The sequence below is a fragment of the Bombyx mandarina genome, chromosome 05, assembly GCF_030267445.1.
Source record: "Bombyx mandarina strain Sakado chromosome 05, ASM3026744v2".
Classification (NCBI taxonomy): Eukaryota; Metazoa; Arthropoda; class Insecta; order Lepidoptera; family Bombycidae; genus Bombyx; species Bombyx mandarina.
In genome coordinates this window covers 14,916,083-14,933,025 of record NC_143212.1, presented here as the reverse complement: position 1 = coordinate 14,933,025, position 16,943 = coordinate 14,916,083, and the positions used below count along the sequence as shown (strand labels likewise).

Here is a 16,943-nt window from a genome sequence, read left to right as displayed (position 1 = left end):
CCTGTCAAGTCGCAGTAACGAATATTTTACAATGCTAGACGTCGGAGGATAAGAATAACGTCAAGTTAATTTTTTGCAAAAAAACACATTTAAGGATTCACTTGTGGTAATTTTTTTGTTTGTTTCACTTCAATAATAAAATCATATTCTAACATAGTTGTACAGATCAAATTATTTTAATTAATTATATTTGAAACATTGAAATTGTGGGTATCCTTATGCTTCTAATGTCAACAGATGTACAATGAAAATTGTACATTATATAACTTTGAAATATTCATTAACCTTGCTCACAACATTTATTCTATTTAAACGAACGGCAGAAAATATTTCAATGCCTTAATTTAAAAATGAGATTCATTAAAAATAATCTAAATTGTAAAAATCGATAAAGGACTTAATGTAAGTCCTTAGAAACATTCAAATTACAGCTATGTTTCTCTTATTCTGCATACCTTCTACCGTGACAATCTTTTATCAATCGATTACGTGTCCTCTAAACGTACCCGTAACATAGGAATGTACAAAAATATAATTCGATTAATCACAGATTTCATCATAATAATTGATCAATCAGTTCTAAGGTTGTCTTCAGAATTAGAACGAAATAAACACCTTGGGTAACTATGGCCCTTATGAATACGTAAGGTCTGTGAAAATGTGTCTATAGCCCACATGAGATTCGGAATTTGAATTGTCTAAATTTTTCATATTACAATATTTTTATGTAAGTCAACAGGTCAATCTATATTTAAGTTCCTTTGAGTAATTGTCATTATTTATTATTTAAATGTTGAGACGGAATAATATTCCATTACATCGTAGCATAGATACTTTATTTTCATATAATAAATTTCTTAATCATTTTAGGTTTACAAATCACCTATCTTGCATTTGAATGTAATAGCCTTTGTAAAATGTAATTTGAACATTCACAATTTGGTAGACAGCAAGGTATTTATTTTGTTTTATTTCTAATTTAATCTAAATTTTTAATTAATATTACTTCTATCATCTCTAGCTACCTAATTTTAAAAACTCATCTCTTATTCATGTGAGACTATTTTTTTTGTATTCGACACAATTTTTACCATTTGAGTTTTGGGGACATTTTTAGTAAAAATGATAATCAAATATACATAATTTCAAAGCATAATAAATATTGTATAGTATAATTATTGATTATATCTTTAGTTTAGCATTCAAGCAATTTATATACACAAAGACCCAGTTTCACTACAAAGATTATTATATAATTTCATTTGATTTTTGTGAGTTTATAAATCATTTTAAATTTCATAGTTTGTCTGAGTACCTAACGTATAATAAAAACCGTAATCAAAATTATAATATATTGAAGTCATCATCAGATGTCATCAGCTTTTAGATAATATTTATCACATGCTGTTTAAATTTACACTTTACTTTATTTTTGTCATTCATTATAAAATATAGTGGAAAATATTTGTTTGCATTTTATTATTACAACTACATATTATTATTTGGAAATTGGGATATATCATTATTAGTATTTTGTTTAGTAATTTAAAATTAAGATTATTGTCTTTAAATGGTCTTTGTACCTAAAAACTGTACATTAATCAATCGTTTAGTTGATTATAACCGATCCAAATTCTTCTTTAATACATGATCAGGATAATTTATCGATTTGTTGTTATATTCCAGCTAAAGTTGCATTTATTCATTTAACTACATAAAATCTATGCGCTTAGATAAGCATTTATGAAGACGTTAACACTTGGCAAATTTAAATGTTATTCAATGTAAAACTTGTAACGTCATCGATATTACTAAAGCACTAAAGTAGGCATTGGCGCCTTACACAATCTAGATACAACAATATTCAGAATTTGCATACAATTTTTTTTTTCATTTGTTTCATTCTATTGAGTCTGCGACAAAGTTCAAGAATCACATAAATTGGAGAGACCACTACTGTATCTTTCAAATTAATTACATTTATTCTTTGTTTGTGACAGAGCTGTTTATTCGTTTTATAAAAGTGATTGTGACAATTTAAAAAAGTTTCTACGGTTAAGGCTGTAAAGTCGTTTCTCGTTAAAATTTGTGCATGATAATATTTTTTGATCATTTCTATGTTTGCTCAACTCATCCTTGACTTTTCGGTGTTTTTATTTTTCTATAAGAATTTCGGTCATCGCGCAGCTAACTGATTCCGAACGTTCTTGCCGAGAACATCTACTGTAACCATTGTGCAAAATTTCTAGACTGCTACTGCGATTCAGGTCTTCATTTCTCGAGAATAAATGCCATTGCACTACATACCGACGACACAGATTAACGTGTATTCATTAGTGTTAACTTACACTGTGTATATTTCCGTGTTCTGTGTCGGGTCTGTAGTGTCTGCGGTAATATCACCGCCAGACGCGGCGGGCGTGGCGTGGGACGGGAGGGGCGCGCGGGGCGGGCGGGGCGCCCGGGGGCGGCGGTCACCTCGCGGTGCGGACGCGCCAACAACGTACACGCCCGTCACTGGAACGGAAACAGACAATAGTCGTTACAATGAATTAATATTGAACGCATCAACGTCGCCTACTCTTCATTGGTTGGCCTATGTGGATATACAGACTTCACCCGGACCGGTAGGTGACCTCACGAGCTCAACTTGAGAGAATTGCTAACACTAGTAAGAGCAGTGGTTCGTTGGATTTTACTACCAGATCACGACCTCAGAAAATCCGGCGAGAAACTCAGTAGGTTGTGTCTATGGGCTCTTTTCACAGTAACGTTCGTTTCGTATGAGATATAATTAGAATACCGTGTAAAGAAATTAACTCGGTAGTGCAGTTTTTAGCGCTCCGGACTGTTACGCCAAGGGTCATAGGTTGGATTCTCACATCGGGCAAACATTCCTGTGATTAACAGGTTTGTTTACTCTTTGTATGGGTTGTTATTATCTATATATGTTTATATTTACACGTATATAAGTATGTATATGAGTCTCTAGTACCCATAACACAGGGAATCTTAAATTGGGGCCGATGACGGTGCGTGATTTGTTCCTATTTATTTATTTATAAAATTATATTTATTGAAATGCTTTACTTTTAATTTTATAATATACTTGTCTTGATAAAAGACACGTATGAGTGACGGTTAACTTTTTGTCTCATGTGAATGCTTAACTTGTCGCATTCAGTAAATGTTTTGAAATATATAGTAAACAAAACAAGTATAAAAAAAATTCTTGAATTAATTCAACGAGTCATTAACATCATACTTATTTATAATATTAGTAAAAATATTTATCTAAATGATCTCTTATAACTAAATTAACTACATATTAGTTTAACAGTTAAAGCTGAAAGGTTAGTCACAGATAATGTTGTGATGTAATGGTTTGTAACAATAATATTATTGCCACAACTAAAAATCGAATTTTTAGATGTAGCAACATATATGTTTTATTACATTCGAATGATTCGTGGAGCGGCGGCGATATGTGCAAGCGTGAAACACACGTAAACATTACACATTCAATTAATAAAATATAATTTACAATAAAAAAAAAAAATGATAGGCAATCAAGCTAATGACTTTTTTGTCACGATAGGAGTTTTCTTGTAAATAAAATTTAAATGTTGCCAGTAACGATAAGCACAACGTGTTGTCATACTGATAAATTAAGCACGATTCGTTTAGTTCTGATCACCTATCTAATTACAGAATTCATTTAATGACTAGAACAGGAAGGTGCTAGAGTGACTGCTGGTGACGGAAGACACTGCGTGAGAACTAATCTATGATTTTTTTATTGCCCTTGTAGGTAGACGAGCACACGGCCCACCTGATAGTGAGTTGTTACTGTCGTCCATGGATTTCAGCAATGCCAGAGGCAGAGCCAAGCCGCTGCCTACCGTTAAGTACTATCCACAAGCCTTGTTTGAAGAATGACAAGTCATAGCGCTTGGGAAACACCGTGGAGGGGAGCTCATTGCAAAGCCGGATGGTACGTGGCAGAAAAGATCTCTGGACGGCACTGTGGATGAACGCAGTGGCTTCAGGTAGTACGGATGAACTCTATTATATGGAATCAGATGCGCAATTATCACTTTTCTCAAACGCTGTTTGTCATTAACATTGCTAATAAAGGCATCAGTGTTCGTGCCTTGGTCATTGCTTAGCGAATTGGATGCTGTTTACAATCATTATATTTTGTTTGAGGCGGGCAGATCTCATGACTTACTAGAGGTTGATTGATCAGTAACCCTTGGTTCGACACAACCGTTTTACTATTTTGATATAATAAACAATTAAGTACCACAATCGCTTTGGTCAATGAAATGTACTAAATGTGAATTTTAATAACTCAGTTAATTGATAAAGCATATGATTAGTCCTCACGTTACAGTATTTTAAGGTAGACGGGGTTGCCATGTGTAAAAGAGAATTACATTACGTTTAGTTAAAAAGATGATGCATTTTCAATCTCATTTTTTATCATTATGTATTTCCTTTGTTGTTTGACGACTACGACAACTGAAATACAAAACTGTTACGAATATAATTAGACCGAATTCCGAAAACCCTAGAAATATGTATTATTTAAAAAAAAGATTTTATTATTAGTATATTTGTACACATGGCATCCTCGTTGGTCGACAGCAGGACGTGTACTGTACAGTACAGTACAATAAAATACAGTACGGTACAATATAATACAATACAATACAACATAATACAGTACAGTACAATAAAGTACAATAATATACAGTAGAGTACAGTACAATATTGTACAGTACAGTGCAGAAGCGATAATGCTTGCGACTGCACCTGAGGAGTTTCACGGCTCGACGACGATCCGCCACGCGCGCACTTCGCCGCCGCTGTAACACACACTCACACGTTAACACAGACAATAGAGCACGACAACACATCCCAACACATCGATAGAAAAAGACAACATATCGATAAGGTATGAAATTATAAGTTCCTATGTAAATAGCTTTTTAAAGACGACTACGCAATGCAACGCGTTTTAATTGGTGTATCTTACGAAACGTGAGATCGGCGTGACGCGACCGACATTTGTTGATAAACTTTCAATTTTACTTTAACACTCATCAGTATATATGATGATAGGCTTTAGAATTAATTTGATTTTATTATTTTTGACCCATTGTTATGAAAGATATATTAAATTTAGACTCTTTGATGAGGTAAAATAAATAAAAGTATTTTATTATTTCAATAATTTCTTAAAATTACTAGAAATATCCAATTTTGTCTCAAATATCCAAAACTGACTCAGCATTCAGATTATGCTAATTTATAAGAATATAAGAATTTAATATTTCAGATTGACTTGTTAATCCTAATCAAAACAAAAAAACCCTTAAATGATAATATTTAGATATGCCTATATGAGTATGTATGAGCGCACGCGCACGTGTCTGGTTCCGGTACTGACTTGGAGGCGGTGTAGAGCGTCCGGCGGTGCGGGTCGGGGTGCGCGTCGAGCGCGTGCACGGCGTCGGAGAGCGCGGCGGGTGACGTCACGGCGCGCAGGTCGGCGCTCCACACGCGCACGGCGCCCTCGCGCCCGCAGCTCGCCACCGCGCCCTCCTCCGCGCCGCCCAGCACGCACACGCCCGTCACCCAGCCCTTGTGCGCGTTCATCACGCTCTGTAACGTTACCATTCCGATTCCCAGATATCTTGATAGTGTATTAAAATAAATCACAGCCTCTTAAAAGTTCCGGTCTATCTATTTTGATCTTCAAAATTGAAATCCTCACAAAACGTGAAGAGCCAGAGCAAGTTAAAAAATAAAACCTTTTGTTCAAAAATTTTCTATATTTAGCAGTTCAATCTAGAGTAATTTGAACATATTAGACAAAATCACGTTTCCTAATTTTACTCTTATTTTTTATTATTACTTTAGAAGACATTGTTTTGTAATTTTTTTTTTTTTTTAATTTCCTATTCCTCATAACACCGTTCATCTGGCATGTTTGCATTATTTTCCTATATATAAACGTTTCGAATACATTAATCGGACTTATAGCTCTGTCAAGGATTTTATTCTAAGCAGACATAATTTTTTTTATTATATCGAAGTATGTATATAAATGTATCTGGCCATAAATACTGCTATTCAAATTTTTTTTTTTTTTTTAACTTTTTTATAAAATTATTTTGAATTTGAAATAGGTTTTTTTTTCAAAACTTCTTTGATATTGCGTCCAGACAGACCAATGGTCAGTTTTAATGGACACGGCCAGGTTCTAAACGCCACGACGACTTCTCGTAAAAAATCTCTGGAGCAAGCAGTGACGAAATTACCCTTGGAAACTGCGCGTGAATCAATAGATTCCTGGCCAAACAGATTAAAGGCCTGTACAAAAGCCAAAGGTGGCCATTTCGAATTGAATTTTTTTTTGCTGTGACTAATAAATATGTAGGTTAAATTTTCATAATATTAGATTACTTCATTAAAAAAAAAAACGTGTGAAATTCACACGTGGTAGAAGTGTAATCTTCAAAAAATAAAATACAATTATCCTAAATGTCTAAGTATATGTAAAATTTTGTCATTAGTAAATAATTGTAAATCATCTTTTATAGTATGAGGTAGCGCCCTCTGTGAATTGATATTTTAACTTCACGTATAATCATAAATTAAAATTCATTACAAGAGATTTCATACACACGTTAGTATTAAAAAATCTCACAGATGGCGCTGTATTAATAAAACACTACACTGAGAACGTCTAATGTGTTCTATCTCATTCTCTCGGCGGCTGAATCCTATACATTTATGTGTTTGTGTCTCTATGGACTTATTTTTTCGTTTCATCGAGTTTGAAATCACGATTCTAAAGAAGTTTCACTTCAAAAAGAAATGCATATTCATTTGTAACAGAACTTATGGCCGGATTAGGTATATAAAGCGGTAGTTGAGACTGACATGGGTGAGCGAGTTGTCGTGCAGGTTCCAGCGCTTGAGGCTGGTGTCCCGCGAGGCGCTGTACAGCACGTGGCCGCGCAGGGCGAGCGCCTGCACGCCGTCGTAGTGCGGGGGCTCCAGCAGGCGCCGGTTGCTCGTCTCCCAACCGCCTGACAAATTACATTTCCTTTTAAACTACATCACTGAAGTCGGCGATTAACTCATGAACTAATCGTACCCCGCCTAACAAACGTTACTTTTTTTAATTTTTATTCATTTATTTATTTAGCACATAACAAGCTAAAAAAAGATACGCAATAAATAACAAACAAAATACAAATTACAAGCTAAAAAAAAGATACACATTAAATAACAACAAGTAAAAAATCTGGCTGGTAACATAAGCCATGTTTCTTCGGTCACTTACTTCAAGCCTGTTTTAATAATCCGACTACAGGTGATATTGAATTTTTATTTCTTCCCTTACGAGGGACGGAGTTCTTGAACAATTAGTCTCCAATTATTCAATTGAAATTCACGAGAAAATCAATTTCCACTGCGTTATATTTACGTATGATTATCTCAGTATTAATAAACAACCGCCATTTTACTGGGACTATATTAACCCATTTCATCGCGTTTCCTTTAATTTCAACTGTAGTCTCAAATAAACAAGCTTTGAATCATTTCGTTCCATATAATTTTTCAGAATTATAATTGGAAATTTTTAGAAATTTCACACTGGCAACAATCACATCGCAAAAAGTCAAATTGCCATAGTTAAAAAAAACGAATAAGAATACCTGAGTCTTGTGCGTTTATCTCCATGGCTCTGACATAATGGTCCTTCGAGCCGGTGACGAGCAAGTTATCGGCGGCCGCCAGACACATGACGGCGGCCGCGTGGCCCGACCATATCTTGTACACGCACTCCAACCTGTCCCGGGCACAGGGATACTAATTTACTTTGCTTTACTGGTAGTAGGACCTCTTGTAAGTCCGCATGTACCACCGCCCCGCCTATTTCTGCCGTGAAGCAGTAATGCGTTTCGGTTTAAAGGGTGGGACAGGCGGCGGTAACTATACTGAGACCTTATAACTCATATCTCATGGTGGGTGGCGGCATTTACGTTATAGATGTCTATGGGCTCCGGTAACCTCGTAACACCAGATGTCTACCCATATATGCAAAAATATTGTGACCCGCACGACACAAGTCGATTATATTTGGTCAACTAAGGGCATTTTACATGCTATTTATAAACCACCTAAACGTTAACTCATCTAAATTATGCGTTAGAGAGTAAACATTATGACTGAGCGCAGTATTGGCTTACATACGTTATTATCCTATAATAAAGGTGCCATCAGTTTTCTTGCCTCAGTAATACAGAGTCTGTAGATATCACAGTATGAATTCTGCGACCCATCTAGTCCTATGTGGTCGAAATTGACCCATCCATCGTCACTGCAGACATATTGAGGAGCGAAAGACTATTTGGTTTAAGCGATATTTATCTTTGTAATCCGTCCTTTGTAAAGGTCTGTTTTATTTGATATTAGCATCAACAGTTTGTTGATTTTAATTGAACTTCAATTAAGTTTATTCCATTCAAAGAGCTAAAGAAGTTTTTTTTATCATATTTTATGCAAATTTTAAGCTGGCTCTCCTGTAAGGTGGCAATTTTTTTTTCCCTATATATACTGATTGCCTTGAGAGACTATATGAGTGATACCCTAGCGTGTAGGTCAGCTGATGGAGGTTAAGCCGCAGGTGTTGCTAACACTGGCCCTAGTAAGAGTAGTGCTTCGCAGAATCTACCACCGGATCGGAAACGCGACCCACTGAGAAGATCCGGCGAAAAACTCAGCGGGCTAAAGTTGCAAAAATGTCGCTTAGACCAAATAGCTTTTCAACTGTCAATACTAGACATGAGATATACCTGCTACCTACATTCCATACTCGGTCTTATAGGTATGGGTACCGCTAAATACCCGGTCCATAAACCCGGTATCAAAATACCTACAGGTGTGAGCTAATGCGGTGGAAGTGAAAGTAAAAACCCATTAATAGATGTCAGGCGATTAGAAAAGTATAGTTATTTTATAGGCGCCAAATTATATTTTCATTGGAACGCTTTCTTATATTTCTATAAACGTAATCAGTTAATCATGGAACTAGAGATAGTTGACTTAATATTGTTTTCAAAACATGATAATTCTGTGATTGAAATTAATGACCACATCTTATTGTATATTGATAATTCATAGAGGGCGTTAAATTTGCAAGGCAGCTATTTTCACTAGATGTCGCTCACATTAACAATGAATATTAGTTTAACGGGTTACCGGACGAGCGACCTGCGATCCATTACCAAGTACGGCCGTCATAGCGACGAAGCGGCACTGGCGGCGCAGTATCATATCAAGACGTGTCGAACGAGTTTGAGACCCGACCAGCACGTACGGGCGGTATACGGGTAGTTTTCCAATTACAGAGCACAATGCCTAATTATGCTGAAGCTTAATTGGAACGTGAATTAGTTTTCAAATGCAACAGCAGAGTGCGCTAAGTTCAGCGTTGAAAAAATATATATGGAGTTAGCAACCTCATTAACGTATAAATAATGTGGTAAACAATAATAATTGGTTGAAAACCATTTACGGTTATTTTAAGTAATTTGGATTTTGATTATTTCATTAACACTTTTTTACGTTTTAAGTAATTTTTTTAAATTAGTTCTAATAAATTTATATACTTTTTAATTGAATAATCTTATTCAGATGATAGTGATGACGATGATTTATCGAGTGCTCCGAGTTTAAATCAATCAATTATTTCATTATCAAGCGATATATTTTCTGAAAATATATATGATAATGAAACAGATGAGTTATTTGAGCCATTAATAAAATATCTAATGACAGGCAGTACTTTTGAGAATGCTCGATTGTGCGAAGCGTTGCTGTAGTTGGAACATTCAACGTTGAGCATTATGCCGAATAATGCGCTCTAGTGCTGTAATCGGAAAACTACCCCGGTATGGGTACTGCCAAATCCATACTGGGACTTTAGACCTGTACTAATATATACCTCTCATTCCTAGTCGATACCGTCCCGCGGTAAAGGATACCTACATGCGCAGGTCCCACAGACGCAGCTTGTCTCCCGCGGCGGTGTACAGCGTGTGAGGCGCGCACAGCCGCAGCGCCGTCACCGGCACCTCCCCTCCCGCGCCGCGCCCCGCCGGACACGGACCGGTCGCGCCCGACGACCTGCCCGTGTCATCACAATGTACTGTTCAAATTCAGACCTTACAACTCACGTCTCAAGTTAGATTGCGGCATTCACGTTGTAAATGTCTACGGGCTCCGGTAACCATTTAACACTAGGTGGGCCGTGAGCTCGTCCATCCAAAGTAGGCAATTAAAAAAAAAGTACAAAACCATCTATTGTCAGATAGCGGAAACAAAATACTAGAGATGTGTAAAATATTCTCCATAATTGTAGGGATGTGGTATCGACTATAAAAGCGTTGCAGGGATGGCACGCGGTCAGTTAGTAATCAGAACTACTCGAAGCGAAACAGCGAACGGATCATCTGAAGCGAATTAAGAGTTTTAAAGTGTTTGTTGAGTGTTTTAAGTGTTGAATACAGTTTTTAGTTGTACTTTTGGTGGAATTTTATTTATCTCGAACCCCAACGCGTAACAATAAGTTAAAGAGAGTACACACCAGAGCGTAGTGAGCGGTGTCCTAGTCCGGGTGTCGAAGAGCCTGACGGCGGGCCCGGCGGCGGCGAGGAGCAGCCTGCCCCCGTCCGCGGCGGTGCCGGCCGCCAGCGACGACACGGCGCCGCCGCACCAGCCGCGCCACGCCTCGCTGCCCACGGACAGGTCCCAGCCACGGACCGTGCGATCTTAATAACGAACAAACCTATTATCGCTTGTTTAATGTTATAATATCTAACACTATGTCAAGAAAGTGTTTTCTTTAATTCCAATTTTGCCGCGTCCGAACTAAATTTAAAAAAAAACACTTTAACTGTTGTTTCGTTATTGTAACGAACAACATATTGTGGTATATTTAAAATTATAAAAAAAAGGAAAAAAATCTTGACTAATACAAACTATACCAATTGCCCACGGAAATCTCTAAATACCCTCCAACGACGCGGTGAAACTACGCACCACTGTTTATTCGAATATACAGACAAATCATCCGAAATAGTACATAAAGCAACACATTGCAGTAATTAGAAAAACACATTAGTATGGACATCATAAGCATTTACACCAATAATTTGATAACAAAAAATGGTAATTTGAATATAAACTAATATTATAATGTAAATAATATTACGAATTACTTATTCAAGCCCTCATTGGCACACAGCCATTCGAATTAATTATTATGTGAACTTCTTTGCTATGCACGTAAATAAATTTAAGCTTTGTAAGTACAAACATGTTATTTGCGGGTAGTCAAAGAAACTTGAAGGAACATTTGGCTCACCTACGCCGCCGCTGTACACAGCGTGTGTTGTGGCGGCCAGGGCCAGAGCCGCGCCCGCGTGTCCCTCCGCCACGTGTGTGCACTGCAGCCACGCTCTCGTATTTCCACCGATAACCCGCTGCACACCACATAGTAATAAACACGATTAAGCGATTTTTCCCTGACCTTGTAGCCTAAGGGGCTATTCCAGTTACGCGCGTACCTACAGGTAGATGAGCTCACGGGCTCAAGCTGAGAGAATTTGTCAGCACTTGCCCTAGCAACAGCTTCGCTGAATCTAACACCGGATCGGAATCGCGACCCACTGGTAAGATCCGATGAGAAACTCAGTGGGCTGTGTCTATGAGTTAGTTCGCTTTTCACACTCTAGTGCTTAACAGCCTAAAATTAATGAGATTAAAAAGGATATGTTTCGGGCAACGGTGGCTTTGCTCTGTCGCCTGGGTCGGATATCTGACTAGCGTCGGCCACGGTAAGAAGGATATGATTAAACGATAAAAAATAGTATCGACACTTTTGTAAACAATGAAATACGACGTAAAGGGATAGAATAACTATGTTATATTAGGTATTCGCTATATCTTTCGTGCTATTATTCCGCCAAATCGATTTGTGGTTTACGATTAGATTTAAATTGAATACGGGTAAAGTCGCGAGGATACTAATGCATATCTTACTTTGATTGCAAGTTCTTTGACGACTCCTTGGGGCGAGTTATCGTGTCCGGCGCCCGCTAGTCGCAAGAACACGTCGTCGTCCCTCGCTCGTCTCGTGGCCCCTGGAGAGGCGGGCGGCGTGCTCGCCGGCTCTCTGTCAGTGGCAACACCAAGCGGTAAACAAGCGAAGGCGGGTATACGCCCATGAACGATATATTAATATGTGAACGGGAGACAGACGTGACAGCGAAAATATGACAACTTTTTTAGCATTATATGTTATTAAGTTTTATACCCATTTGTTTTTCAGTTCGCGCGATTCGTGGCCATAATTAAACTAATTTTAAGTTTTAATATCGCGTCTGTTATTTTCATTACTAGATGATGACCAAGCTTTGCTCGGTTTTTTTTTATAACGCCATCGCGCCATCTTGTTTGTCTTTAAAGCGGTTAGTTGCCCTCAATTAAGAAAAATTGTATTATTATTCGACAATAGATGTCGGGAAGAGTTGATTATTGAAAACACGAATAAAACAACATTTTCTGGAAATAAATCGTAGCTAGATCGATTTATCGCCCCCCAAAACCCCTGTATACTAAATTTTATGAAAATCGTTGGAGCCGTTTCCGAGATTCAGATTATATATATATTAATATACAAGAATTGCTCGTTTAAAGGTATAAGATAATTTTCTAGACATTTCGAAGTTACGTACAGTTTACGTGGTCACCGGGTAACTGATGTTGAAGATACTAAGATCTTGTTTAATCATCTATTTAGATAGTGCGAACAACTTGTATACCTACTAATACTATATACCTAAGTTTATTGAGATAGTTACGACATCGAATTTGCATTGCATGTGTAGTATTTATTTTATTTTATTTTTTTATTACTTAGATGCGTGGACGAGCTCACAGTCCACCTGATTTTAAGTGGTTACTGGAGCCCATAGACGTCTATAACTTAAATGCGCCACCCACCTTGAGATATAAGTTCTAAGGTCTCAAGTATAGTTACAACGGCTGCACCACCCTTCAAACCGAAACGCATTATTGCTTCACGGCAGAAATAAGCGGGGTGGTGGTACCTACTCGTGCGGACTCACAAGAGGTCCTACCACCAGTATAATATGTACAGTAAGTTGCACGGCCCAAATTAATAAAATTCAATTTCAAATAAAGCACAATCTTGTTTATATTGAAAGTAATTTATCACGTAAATAAGTTTCGCTGCTCCATCCGCTCTGCATTTGATGTAAAATATTATTATTTGTATGTTTTAGAAATTTCATGTAAATGATTTTTTTATTAAGTATTAATTATTTTTATGCTATTTTCGCGCGTTTAACGATAGATTGTTAGGAGGTCTTGCCTTTGATGAACTATTAAGATATCATTCAGTACTTTAGCGATAATGAATTAAGATATGAACGATGTATTGTGTGGACGTGGTCATGTTAACGTCTCATGTAATGGAACGACGGCTGAAATGAAATGGCTGGCTGCCCCACGCAAACGATGACAACAACACAAAACAATTTACTTACATGGATAATAGCCTTCACTGTAAACACAATACTTTATATTCCCTTGCTATATTGTCATTAAATTGTTAATGAATCATGGATTTTTATCTCCAATATTTCAGTCGCACGTACATATATAACTCATTTTTTCAACAAAATCTTTAATACGTAAGAAGATAGGGTATTTGTACAAATTGCAAAGCCTTTTCATTTTTTTGTTTTTAACACAATTTTTTTATACATTTTTGACACAAGTAAACGAACATACATACCTCACCGTATAACTTATATATATATTTGTAAAACTAAAACTAATAGCAGAACAATTAAAAATGCAATTGCAACATGCATTAGTATCAGTGGGGTGCGTCATGCAAACAAACACAAGCTTTATTCCAACACTTTAATAACTTTAATAACAGTGTGCATTTCGTTGACATTTTTCTACTTGTACTTAATAAAGCTGCCTATTGGACGTTGTTTTGTTATCAATTCGAGACCAAATAGTTCATATTATCTGTACGACATCCATTGTAGGGATGATGGATATTAGAAAAACATCGATGTTGACATCGATTTAAAAGTATCGATGTACGATAAACATCGGTAGCAAAACATCAATGTTTTTGGTATGAAATAAAACTGTCTATTTTATTTATTATACGTGTTAATTAATTAAAGCTATGTTTTACGGATTTTAAGCGGGCGTTTAATTATCGGACTTGAATCCGTCACCACACTTCACAATTTACATTTTCTTAATTTCACACCCATTGAGTAGTACGGCTTACATCGTTACGTTAACCAGTGTCATCTGGTTTAAAATAATTGTACTACCTAGGGACTCGCTAGCTAGAAAGTACATCCATCGTAAGATGGCCTTAAAGATATATGGACGTTTCGATAATTAGATATTTTATTCTCTTAACATCGATGTGTCGATGTTATCAAAACCAAAACATCGATGTTTTCCAGCTATGTTGAATAAGCATCGATGAATATCGATCATCCCTAATCCATTGCTGCACATAGGCCTACATCTGTACTTTTTCAAATAATTCGAGACGTGAAGGTTATTTGGTTTAAGCGAACTTTTCGAAACTTTACAGGAGAGCCATTTAAAGTTTAGAAAAACTATCATAGCAAAAAAGCTTCTTCAATTTGAACGGGGTTAACTTAATTAAAAATATCGAACTGTTGATGCTAATACCAAATGAAAAGGACCTTTAAATGCAAAGATAAATGTCGTGTGTTAAGCGAAATCTCTCTTAAACCAAACATACGTTTACCCTTCGAAAAATACGATTGTTTTAATAATTAAAACTACTTTTTACGATTTAGTCTGGTGTTTTTTATTGTCATTTTAACTGACGTTTCGAACACTCCACAGTTTTCGTGTTAGATCGTGTTAGCTACCGTCTCTTTTTATATAAAAAAAATATGTATTTATAGCTTTTACGTTCAACTTGTTTAAATTTATTCTAATAATATAATGACATTAAAAAAAAAACACGCGAGATGAAACCTTTAAAAGTATATTTAATTATTTCTACGGTGTTATTCGTCAAGACCGAACAAAATACTAACTGCTTTAATTAGGTATGTAACACGTAATATACAAATGAGCAAACACCGCGACCGGTCAAGTCCTTAACAGTGTCAATGTCTACTGTAACTTTATACTGTCATATTCTTTTCTGAAAAATATGTGGAGATGCCAATACGCAATCAGAAAATTGGTATCGAATTGCTAAACTCACAACAGATTCGTCCAAGTTAATGCTTAATTATAATTTTGTGACATACTATAAATAACACTTACCTATAAATATTTGGAAGTTACAACACGCGCCCACGTATTGTGACGTTAATTTGATGTTCTCGAATAAAGATTTAAATAATTTAAAAATAATAATAAATAAATTTTATTCTATCACGATCTTATTCTTTGTTTACATTTTTAGAAAAAAACATTTTGAGACAAACATTTCTAGATAGCGTTGCTGAGAAAAAATATCATAAAGAACTGCAGATTAGTTTGAAAAAAATTGAGATTGTACTAAAAGTACTAAGAAGTAAGATATGATTTATTTGTTCGAAACCAAAATAATAGGACACAAATAATAATGTGTAGTACTATAATGAGTTAGACTTACTTGTTCAATACGGGGATATCAATTTCTGAACTAAATAAAAATTAACGTAAAACATTTATTGCGAACTCTTCTAGCACCAAGGCACATATCTATCTATTACTTTGTGCCATAGAAATTAGCTTTTAAATAAACTACATAATAATGTTTATATTTACAATTAATTTGTTAGTCACGTCATATGCTTTGACTGGAATAACTATACAGATAGCTTTGTGTATCTTTGGGATTAAATGATTAGCTTCATAATAAATACATCTAAATTACGCACGGCTTTTATTTTAAGCTGTATTTGGCCCGATACCCGCAACTAAATCTACATAATTACTATAGAACTATCACTACTATAACTATAGAACATTGAATTGTTTATTTACAAAATTTTCATTTAGAAATGAATCATTTTCATTTCAATTAATTTTCAAATTTCACATACGTGAATTGTTTGACCGATAAATAGTTCTTGCTTAATCCTTTTTCAACTCAAAAGATTTTAAACGAATTTCAGAAAAAAAAAACCTTCAATTAATCAATTCATGTGCGCTCCATTATCGATTTTTACATACTCCATCGATTATTACCGCCACATCGGCGGTTGACTTCAACCCTTTTAGTGCTGAGCTTATATTATTCACATATTTTGCAGAAATTGCTAAATATTAAAAAAAAATCTTATAAGCAAGTTTAACTTTAAAAAAATACAAAAATCAATGCTTTAGCATCATCATCACAATAAAATAATTTTATGTGGTTATTTATAAATGTTATTAATTTATTAAAAATGTTATACGTGCGCGCGCTAAGACACGTCCATACAGGTCGAAACCTATATTGAAACTGCGCAATAATCGGTATTGTGACACTTCGCACTTTATACGCATTAATATAGCGTCGATCAATCGACGGTTCTCGCACAATGAGTTAAAATAAAACGTCACGGATATTTAACAAGAACAGATTGTTGAATATGACTGTAGCTAGACAATACCGTGTTATATGTCGTAAAATTATCCAAAATGGGCGTGATTTTGTGGGCGTTTCGTGTTCCTTGGTGTCGATCCTGTATCGATAGTCAGAACGTGTTCAATCCTCGACTATGGAGAGGTCGGTCAGCAGGCTGCAAGCAACCGACACGGGTCAGAACCCGTACCCTACC

The 16,943-nt window shown here is 35.9% G+C and overlaps 1 protein-coding gene across 3 annotated transcripts in view; it reads right to left on the bottom strand.

The window, feature by feature from the left end:
• Nucleotides 1-1,039: 1,039 nt before the first annotated feature.
• Klp31E (kinesin-like protein 31E) overlaps nt 1,040-16,943 on the bottom strand; it is a 90,160-nt gene continuing 74,256 nt past the window's right edge. For 2 of the 3 annotated variants that reach the window (XM_028174178.2, XM_028174181.2), the window contains exons 22-30: nt 12,127-12,259; nt 11,450-11,567; nt 10,670-10,853; nt 10,072-10,209; nt 7,737-7,870; nt 6,955-7,103; nt 5,456-5,670; nt 4,819-4,871; nt 1,877-2,517 (exon numbers count right to left, since the gene is read on the bottom strand). In XM_028174178.2, the coding sequence (XP_028029979.2) occupies nt 4,829-4,871; nt 5,456-5,670; nt 6,955-7,103; nt 7,737-7,870; nt 10,072-10,209; nt 10,670-10,853; nt 11,450-11,567; nt 12,127-12,259 (1,114 nt within the window). In that variant the 3' untranslated portion in view covers nt 1,877-2,517; nt 4,819-4,828. Of the gene's footprint in view, nt 2,518-4,818; nt 4,872-5,455; nt 5,671-6,954; nt 7,104-7,736; nt 7,871-10,071; nt 10,210-10,669; nt 10,854-11,449; nt 11,568-12,126; nt 12,260-16,943 lie in introns of all 3 variants that reach the window. The other variant, XM_028174179.2, reaches the window with a different exon arrangement.